We start from the raw sequence: 10,338 nt of genomic DNA on the forward strand, positions 1-10,338 counted from the left end.
AACTTCCAGGCAGCGAACAACTGAATCATCACAGATCATAGTGAAATAAATTATTAATACAACGAACAGACAAACTAAATACAAATATCAGATTAAAGGTACGGAGAGGATGCAAATCCTTGTTTTAAATGTGATGCAAGTCAGTGTGTAACTGCAGCTGCATCTGTGTCACATATTCTATGTTTTTCTCCACTGGTGCATCTGTGACTATGAATATTAATTCTAGAACAGCAAAAATGCTGAAAAATGCATTTTAGGCAAAATGTATCCAAAATCTTAAAAAAAGCTCTACATTATATGTTCCTTAGTTAAAATGTGTTTTCCTGATCCTTTTTGGCTCCTCTGCATTTTAATGTTGATATTTCTCAACAACCTCATGAAAACAGCATCTTTCAGTGATAAAAGCTAAGATTTGGCATTTTAAAAAGTCGTCTGTTTCCTGTTTACTCCCACAGTTTGGTCTGCAAGCACATATTTATGAAATCTGAGAAAAATTATGTTTAGGATTAGGTTGTGGTGGTGATGTAATTTCAACATGTTAGAAAATTAAGGACACCATTTTGTTACTTCTATAAGTACAGAAGTGTAAAAACTTGAAGCTGCAGAAAATGAGTGATCCATTTATATTTGTTTATTAGAAATCTGAAATGACAATCAAACGGAAATAGAAACAACTTTTATTCAATACTTTTTAAAAATCCCAACGTTTCAAGGTGCTTTTCTTGCTTTCGGAACGTGTTTTGATGTGATATCTCATCAACCATGTTCTTCTAGCTGCTCTCAACACATCCGTTAAACAAACTTAGACGCCTCGCTCCTTCTGCCCTTTTGTTCCCTGGCCGAGTTCAGAGCTGAGTCAGGCTTGGTTGAACCGACCTCAGTGGTTACTGATCAACTCCACCAGATCAATGAAACCCGGAGGAGGCAGGTGGAGCAGGAGCTCAGAGGATAAAAACCTCGTCAGGAAAGATCTGTGGGACAGAAGAACGAGGCAGAGTGAGGAAAGCAGAGAGAGACGCTGGATCTTCGCTAACAATGATGAAGACGTTACTGTTACTGTATCTGTGCCTTCATGTCACCTGGGCTCAGGATGTGTTGGAATATGACGACTATGAGGTGGTGAGTATTTTAATGTTGGAAACATCTTTAACATCTGCTAAGAGTCTTCTTGGTTGATCAGTTTAAAGAATAGTGATTGTTTTATGTTATTCTCATTATTTATTCTACTTACCCCCCCCAAAAAGGTTATCAAAAATTGCATGTTTCATTTAAAATACATGTTAGCAATAGGCTTTTAATAATGTTTTATCACTAATTATGATGTTGGATAGTATTAAATATTTTATCCTGTCATGTGCAGAGGTTAAGAAACAACAAACAAACATTTACCTGGATGGGTTGAAGTTCATTTAAAATGATGAAAGTACATTTTTGGAGCTAAATTACAGCTTGTTAAAGTGTAACCTGCTTTTTATTTTTTAAATAATTCCTGTGATATCTGTAATTCCTGGTACCTTAAAACAAACAGTACAAATAATTTGAAAGCTAAAATTAATTTCATGCATGTTATATTGATAATATGACAGTCTTAGAGGTTTAATTTGGAATAATTTGTGCATTTTTGAGGTCTGTTCTAGGGCAAATTTTATTTATCTAAAATTTAATAACTAAAAACAACAATTATTAATATTTTTTTGAGATTTGAGTAGATTTTCAAATGATTTAAAAACCCCCAAAGTTATTTAAAATATAGCGTTTCAATGAAAATACATGCCATTAATAAACATTCATTAAGACATTTATTAGAAATTATGTCTGATCATATTAAATCATGTAAATTAAAAAAGCTATATAATTTAAAATAAATACATCTGAATTTTTGCTAACTGACAATCAACTATATATTTTATTGGCTAATTTCTAGTTTGAATGAAGGTTTATTAATCACAGTCAAATCACTTGCGTCTTATATGTCACATAAAGAAAAAACGCACCTCAAAAACATTTAATATTTACTGAATTTGAGAGGAACCTACAAATGTCTTGTTTGTTTTAGAGCTAATTTTATTCATCTAAAGTTGAATAAAAATGAATTTGAAACTTTTCCAGTTTAATGTTCACACTGGTTTTGTTGTGAACAGTTTTACCAAGTGAACCATATTTAGCTTTTCTCTTCTGTCTTGTATTTGAGGGATTTTACAATAACGGTAAACAAACTGAAAAATGATTCATTTTAAAATTTAAACATCAGAAACCACATTTAATTCCTAACTATTTATTTTAATATTCATCCACAGGACAACAAGGCACCAGCAAAGAATGCCACAGTAAGTGAAATCATTTTTCTCAAGAACTACGTAGCATTTTATTACAGCTATGCTGCAGAGGGTTGTTTACAGTGAGTATATTTTGTGTTGTGTGCAGAGCGAAGGAGCAGCTGTCGATGCTCGAGGCCATCGGCCGCTGACCAGAGGCAGAGAAACGTACAACGGAAACCGATACGTCCCTCCACCAATCAGCGGAGGCAGCAGGTACAACCAGTTATCCATGACAAGAATATTCAAATACGAAGATCTGACGATGAATGCAGCACATCAAGGTTGTCCACAATCAGTCATCTCATTTTAAACAAGCTACATCTTTATGGAAAACTGATCAATGGAGCAAATGCTTATAAATCCAATAAACACTGAGGCAACGCTTGAACAAAACTATTCTAAACTGTAGAAATTAAAAGTTGTCTTAAAACGTGGGACATATTTATATTTATAGGTGTTATAATACTGGACATCCTCCCCTCATACAAGGAGTCTGCAGCCTGCAGCTCCAGAGTCACATGTTGCTCTTTGGTCTCTCCGTTGTGGTTCTTTGGCCCCTCTGCTGTGGCCATTGGTCCCTCCGTTGTGGTTCTTTGGCCCCTCTGCTGTGGCCATTGGTCCCTCCATTGTGGTTCTTTGGCCCCTCTGCTGTGGCCATTGGTCCCTCCGTTGTGGTTCTTTGGCCCCTCTGCTGTGGCCATTGGTCCCTCCGTTGTGGTTCTTTGGCCCCTCTGCTTTAGGCTGTATTGCACCCCCATATAGCCCATATGCCTCTCGTAGAGAAAGGTCAGGCTTGATTAGCCCATTTGAAGTTGTCTAAATTCGGACCCAACAATCCTAAATCCTTTCAAACACATTTAGACGTTCCTCAGACTGAAGGGCAACTTTAGGAACCCGTTCTACTGTCGGTTTTTGTTCAGGTACCGCGGTCGCCCTACCCCAGCTCCGGTCGGAGGTCGCCAGGAGAAGAAAAAGGAGGAGTACTATGAGGCAGGAGGATGTACGCATGCTTCAGAGGCGATGGTGAGAAAAAGCTTTATAAAACAAAAGGTTTTAATCTCAGGATGTTACCTTTTTAGAGAACTCATCAACTTGATTTTAATTAGCTTATGAGTATCGTAGAAATCAACATATAAAGATGATAGTGAAAGACTTCTAGTTGTTCACATATTGGAACATCAACTCCTAAAACGGACGTTTGGGAGGTCGATCCTGGAAAGCTTTGTTGTCCACCTGAAAGTCTTTAGAACAATCGTTAAAAAACAAGTCTAAAGGTTAGAAAACGAGATTTAACTTCAGGTCAAACATCAAAGCGTTTTGCTCTCTTGTTCTGATCAGGGCGTTTTGTGTCCAACTGGCTGCGAACTGAAGAACTCTCTGCAGAAGCAAGAGCGGAACGTTAAATCGGTAAATTTCTGAGCTTATTTTCTGCAAGAACATTGCTGCATACAGCAGATTCAGATGAAAATGAATGGATCTTCAGAAAGCTAAAATCTTGCAGACTAGGTCTGCTTAACTCCTTCTTTTCTCTCTAGATCATTGTAGAGCTCAGGCCTCAGATTGTTGACTTGTCTCGATCGTCCAACAACGTCTACAATTACGTCAATGGCATCTCCAGCTCTCTGAGGGAGCGGCAGCTTGTCTTCAACAGTAAGGCGAATTAGTGGAAAACATGTTACTACATCAGGTTATTTAAAGGGAAACTCCTCCCATCAAGCCGTCCTGTTTGTCAGGTTAACTGTTTATTTGGTTGGTTGAACAAATTGTTTGAGCTCATCAGTCTTCATGGATATTTGTTTTGGAACCAATTTTCCCTTTACGGTAATCAGGAATTTGTTGTTTTTTTTACGTGAACAACGGATTTGGTAAGCTAGGATTTAATTTAAAACAAATACAGTTATAAAACTAAGACATTATTAAACTTAAATAACCACATCTAATTCAAAACATAAACAAGGTGTCCTGTCATTGGAATTTAATATTTTTCGGCACCTATTGAGCTGCAGGAACTTAACCTGTTTATTCCAGCAAAAATACAGAAAAAGGAGGAGGTAAAAGGTAACCCAATCTAGAAAACATCCCAGTATGCTCTGGGAAATCTTGGGCAGTATTATGTGTTACTAGCTGAGTATTAGTACAAGTATTTCTACAACAGTATTGTTACCACAGGTTATCTACAATGTCAGAACATTGTAGAAGACAACACTGCAGGATGCACAGCAGTGGACTCGGTAGCACTGTTGCCTTGCACCAAGAAGGTTGTGGGTTTCAATCCCAGCCTGCGGTCTTTCTGCAGGGATTGTGCGTATTCTCCCTGTGCATGTGTGGTTTTTCTCCAGGTACTCCGGCTTACTCCCACAAATCTTTTTTTCCGTTTATACAATCAAATCAATTCAGTGCAATTGCAATACAAACTGTGAAAATTAAACTACAAATATACAAAAGTTGAGCCGTTAAGATATTATGGTTGGAACATTCCTTAAAGGCTAGCTCAAGAAATATTTATTTTAAAATGGACCTGAATCTGTTTATATACACTTTCCCATTATTCATCCTTTCTTTTTGGATGTTTTCAGACAACAACCAGGTGATGAGAGAGTACACCGATCAAGTAGAGGAACAACACGCCTACATCAAAGAGACGGTGGACACGGTTTTCCCCTCCAACATCAGAATACTACAGGTCAAACCTTTTCATGACCTGTATCAATAAATGCAATAAAAACAATTAAAGGGACAATCCAATGTATTCTAATGGATATTGTGCTGTGGTTACAGGGGGTACTGGACAAGATCAGGCTGAAGATCCAGAAGCTTGAGAAGGCCATTACAGCCCAGAATGATCAGTGCAAGAACCCGTGCAAAACGAACTGTCCGATACCAGTCGTGTCTGGTGAGAGGGGGCTGGAAAATGTATTCCACAAAGAAAAACCAATGGCAGAATGAACTTGATTTGTCTTTGGCTAACCTCTCTTCTTTGTGATCCAGGTAAAGAGTGTGAAGACATCTTCCGGCGCGGAGGACGTGACTCCCAGATGTATGTCATTCAGCCGGATCCGTTGTTCCCACCGTACAAGGTCTTCTGTGATCAGACCACCCAGAACGGGGGTTAGATTATAACTTCTTCAGTACTTCTAGAGTGTAGGTCTTCAGTTAAAATCACAGTATGTTTGAAAACGCTCTATTCCCAGGATGGGTCCTTATCCAGAACAGGCTTGATGGCAGCGTTGACTTTGGCCGCCGTTGGGACGAATATCGCCGTGGTTTCGGAAACATCGCTTTTGAGTCCAGCAAACGTTTCTGCGAGACTCCTGGTAAGACTTTAAACATCTGTAACTGCTGTATTCCAATCACACCCTGAGGACCACTATCACACCATCCTGTCTTCTAATGTGTTAGGCGAGTACTGGCTGGGCAATGACCGCATCAGTCAGCTGACCAAGATGGGCCCCACCGAGGTTCTGATCGAGATGAAGGACTGGACAGGAGCCAAGGTGGGTCTTTATGGCCTCTGACAACACCAGAAATTATTATATTATCATTATCTTTGGCTCACTATCCAGACAAACAAAAAGTTTTATGATACAATCTTGGGTATTGGATTTTTTAAAATTTATTATTATACCATGAGGTTCGAGTCTCTTTATTATTACAAAAAAGGTCAGCAACCATTCCATTTAGCTTAATGCAGCAATCATTTACAGTCCTCCTATAGTTGATGTTCCACAGCCTGTCCAAAGCATTGGTGAGGTTCCCCAGGGTTCAATACTTGGATACTTTATTTTTGTTTTATGTCATAAACTAATTAGATTTATGCTTGATAAAATCCTTTCTTAATGTAAATGAACAAATAAAAAGAAGTTGAAATTGACTTTTGTTTTAAAACTTACCAGTAAAAATGTTGAGTGTAACTGAAAGCTAATACTTCTGGTTCCTTTTCCTCTAGGTCCATGCCCATTATCAGCGGTTCACCATCCAGACAGAAACATCTAACTATGTGATGGCCGTCGAAGGTTACTCTGGGAATGCTGGCAACTGTTTCCTGGAAGGAGCTCTGCAGCTGTTTGGTGAAAACCGCACCATGACCATTCACAACGGCATGATGTTCAGCACCTACGATAGAGACAATGACAACTGGTGGGTGAACAAATAAACACTGACTATTCCAATACTAAACCTATGTTTGAATTCCTTTATTACATCGAAAATAAAGCAGCAAATATTTCATTATTTATTAGAATCACGGTCATAAACACTGAACATTTTGCATTCAGTGGGAATAAAAGAAAGAGGCAGTGGGAATGACAAAATATACAGGCAGCAAAAGCCTGATATTTAATATTAATATTTTTTTAGATTTTGCATTAACTATTCATGCATCTCATCCTCTCATGTCCATGTTTGCTTCCTCCAGGAACCCCGGTGATCCCTCCAAGCAGTGCTCCAGGGAGGACGGAGGTGGTTGGTGGTACAACCGCTGCCACTCGGCCAATCCAAACGGGCGATACTACATGGGCGGAGCCTACACAGCACAGATGGCAAAGCATGGCACAGATGATGGCATAGTGTGGATGAACTGGAAGGGGAGCTGGTATTCGTTGAAGGCCATCAGCATGAAGATCAGACCTTACTTTGCATCCAGATAATCGTGCGAAGGGGGCTGGCACATTCAACTCAAACAGGAAACTACCAAAATAAAAGACCACCCAAAGAGTTTTTCTACAGGGAGTGGAAGACCAAAATAGATGATATGGAATAAATAATAATTTGGTAAAACCCTGTTTGTTGATGAACACAAGCATATTTATACACAACTAACATCAAGTATAAGGAAAAATGGTGTGAAACGAACCAAAACAACAGGTAGCATTACTCTAAAACATAAATAATAACATTAAGCGGTTTAGCTTTAAAAATAAGAGGGGAAACCTGATCTGTTGTGTAAACATATGCTGTGATTCATCTTGTGTGCAATAAAGGCACAGTAAATGAAACTGTCCTCTGCTACTCAATAAACATATTGAGGAACCTATGATAATCTTGTTTGGTCCTGTTTTTTACATTTTAATCTCAGACAGGATCAAAATATGTCGGTCTAGTAAAGAATAGGCCTTGTAATTAAATAACTGGCAGTCAGGTTCTGAAGTTTGAAGTTAATTATATGTGAATCCCCAAATCAGACCAGGTTCAGCTTCAAACATATTGATTCATAACCTGTTAAATTCATTTTTCTACCCTATTCATTTACAGATTTTAGGTTAATGTTAATTCAATCTGTAAGCCCCTCTTCTAAACGCTCCCTCTGCTGTCATTTGTCACCTAATTTAACTTTTTGCTTCAGCTCAGCTAAAGTTTAACACTCAAACAGATCATTTCAAACTTAATGTAATAATTCAATAGCTGCATTCATCAGTTACGATTTTAAAACGTTAACACCAGTGCAGTTTGTAAAATAGTAATTTTTCATCTACAGGGACAGAATTGACTTTTTTAGGTGAGATAAATTGTTAGAATCAAGGATATTTTTTATATTAATCTGCAAAAACAGCTTCTTAGTTCCACAATATCACAATCATCAGTGTTAAATAAATACAATAACTGAGCTCAAGTCATTTAAATTACATTTTATGGTTTGCATCTGAGCTCTCTGCCTTCAAGGTAAACAATTTCAATAAATTTAAATCAAGTTAGGAGATAATGTAATAAAAAATATAATAAAGGCAAAAGAGGATCTTGGAAGTTCACACGAGTCTTTGCAATTACAAAAACATAAACATGTGAAGTCTGATATTTAACATGTACATGAACTTTTATGATTTCATATTCTTAATTTACAAGGTCCAGTTTGATAATGGATCCACTGTTTCCAGCAATGGCAACTTTAACAACTCTGTAAACGTCTTCCACAAGGTTTAGGAGTGTGTTCATAGTTAGATGAGCAGCCTCCACTAATTCACCCCAAAGCTGTTCAAGAAGGCTGAGGTCAGGACTCTGTGCAGGCCAGTCAAGTTTCTCCACACCTACAGCCATGGAAGTGGCAGGAACACTACAATCCATAAATTAATGGTGGGACCCAATACTTTTGGTAATATAGTGTACATAGTACACCCCAGAGTGAAAATGTCCTAATTGTGCCCAATTAGCCATTTTCCCTCCCTGGTGTCATGTGACCGATTAGTGTTAGAAGGTGTCACATGTGAATCGGGAGCAGGTGTGTTACATTTGGTGTTATCGCTCTCACACTCTCAGAGGAAGGTCAGTGGCATCTCATGGCAAAGAACTCTCTGATGACCTATAAAAATAATTGTTGTTCTACATTATGGTCCAGGCTATAAGAAGATCGGCAACACCCAGAAACTGAGCTGCAGCACGGTGGCCATGACCATAGAGCAGTTTAACAGGTCAGGCTCCCCTCAGAACAGGCCTCACCTCACCATGGTCCACCAGAGAAGTTGAGTGGATGTGTTCAGCATTATATTTAGAAGTTGTCTGCCGAACATAGACGTATGAATGCTGCCAGCATCACTGCAGAGGTTGAAGGGGTGGGGGGGTCAGCCTGTCAGTTTCAGACCATAGAAAGCACACTGCATTAAACTGGTCTGCATGGCTGTCCTCCCAGAAGGAAGTCTCTTCTATAGATGATGCACAAGAAGTTTGCTGAAGACAAGCAGACTAAGGATGTGGATGACTGTAACCATGCCCAGTGGTCAGATAAGACCAAGATTAACTTACTTGGTTTAGATGGTGAACTGAAGGTAAAGGTGCTGGACTGGCCAAGCATTTCTCCAGACCGTGTATATGTGTGTATACATATATACATATATATACAGTACAGACCAAAAGTTTGGACACACCTTCTCATTCAAAGAGTTTTCTTTATTTTCATGACTATGAATATTGTAGCTTCACACTGAAGGCATCAAAACTATGAATTAACACATGTGGAATTATATACTGAACAAAAAGTGTGAAACAATTGAAAATATGTCTTATATTCTAGGTTCTTCAAAGTAGCCACCTTTTGCTTTGATTACTGCTCCGCACACTCTTGGTATTCTGTCGATGAGCTTCAAGAGGTAGTCACCTGAAATGGTTTTCACTTCACAGGTATGCCCTGTCAGGTTTAATAAGTGGGATTTCAAGCCTTATAAATGGGGTTGGGACCATCAGTTGTGTTGTGCAGGAGGTGGATACAGTACACAGCTGATAGTCCTACTGAATAGACTGTTAGAATTTGTATTATGGCAAGAAAAAAGCAGCTAAGTAAAGAATTCAATTCAATTCAAAGATACTTTATTGATCCCCGAGGGGAAATTAGAATTCCAGTACAACCCATCCAAATATACATCATGACACAAGACAAGGGGGGGACGGGTCACCGGGGCTTTGTTGCCCACTCACAGGCGCTGCCCTTGCTAGATGAGAAAAGAGGCCACAATAGGTAAGTAGAGAGAAAAAAAATCATATTTCACACTTTATCCTTAGCAGGATACAGTTTGAGATTGCAAAAAACCTCAGCACAAAGAAGCAACAAGTTGACAAAACAACATCATGCCGGGAACGGTGAAGGTGGTCTGAGGGGTGCATATGTTTATCTTGAGCATGTGAGTGTGTGCAAGTAAGTCCATGAAGCACTGTCCCAGAGGCCATCGTCCTTGATGGTACGTTGGAATGTTCATCAACCGGCCACAAAGTTCTGAGCAGGTCCACAGATGTCCTCAGGGAAGGGAGGGGGCAGAGGGAGCAGAGCGTCATGTTTACATAACTTCCAGGAGAAGTTGAAGATGGCCAGCCATCAAGGCCGTGCAGGGGAGCCAGATTCAGAAAAACAATAATTATTTGGGTTAGGCTGACTCTTAATTTTCCGTCAGCCTTGAGAGTCTCGCTGGTGCTTCTCAAAGGCGAATCCAAACAGCCGAATTTCTGGTCTTTCTGCCAGATCCGAGCGAACAACTTTCTCCAAGATTTATCCCATTTCACCCCTGCGTCCAGGAACCGCAACCTGCCTGCGATCCTGTGT

At 39.2% G+C, this 10,338-nt stretch overlaps 1 protein-coding gene across 1 annotated transcript; it reads left to right on the forward strand.

Moving 5' to 3' along the window:
- The first annotated feature begins 963 nt into the window (after positions 1-963).
- On the forward strand, positions 964-7,350 carry fgb (fibrinogen beta chain). Its single transcript, XM_047385162.1, has 13 exons — positions 964-1,119; positions 2,298-2,327; positions 2,425-2,531; positions 3,239-3,341; positions 3,657-3,725; positions 3,854-3,968; positions 4,895-5,001; positions 5,097-5,211; positions 5,307-5,426; positions 5,510-5,632; positions 5,718-5,812; positions 6,265-6,455; positions 6,733-7,350. Exons 1-13 carry the CDS (start codon positions 1,036-1,038, stop codon positions 6,962-6,964), a joined length of 1,491 nt encoding a protein of 496 aa, XP_047241118.1. The 5' UTR covers positions 964-1,035; the 3' UTR covers positions 6,965-7,350.
- Positions 7,351-10,338: the final 2,988 nt, after the last annotated feature.

The sequence above is a fragment of the Girardinichthys multiradiatus genome, chromosome 14 (assembly GCF_021462225.1).
Source record: "Girardinichthys multiradiatus isolate DD_20200921_A chromosome 14, DD_fGirMul_XY1, whole genome shotgun sequence".
NCBI lineage: Eukaryota > Metazoa > Chordata > Actinopteri > Cyprinodontiformes > Goodeidae > Girardinichthys > Girardinichthys multiradiatus.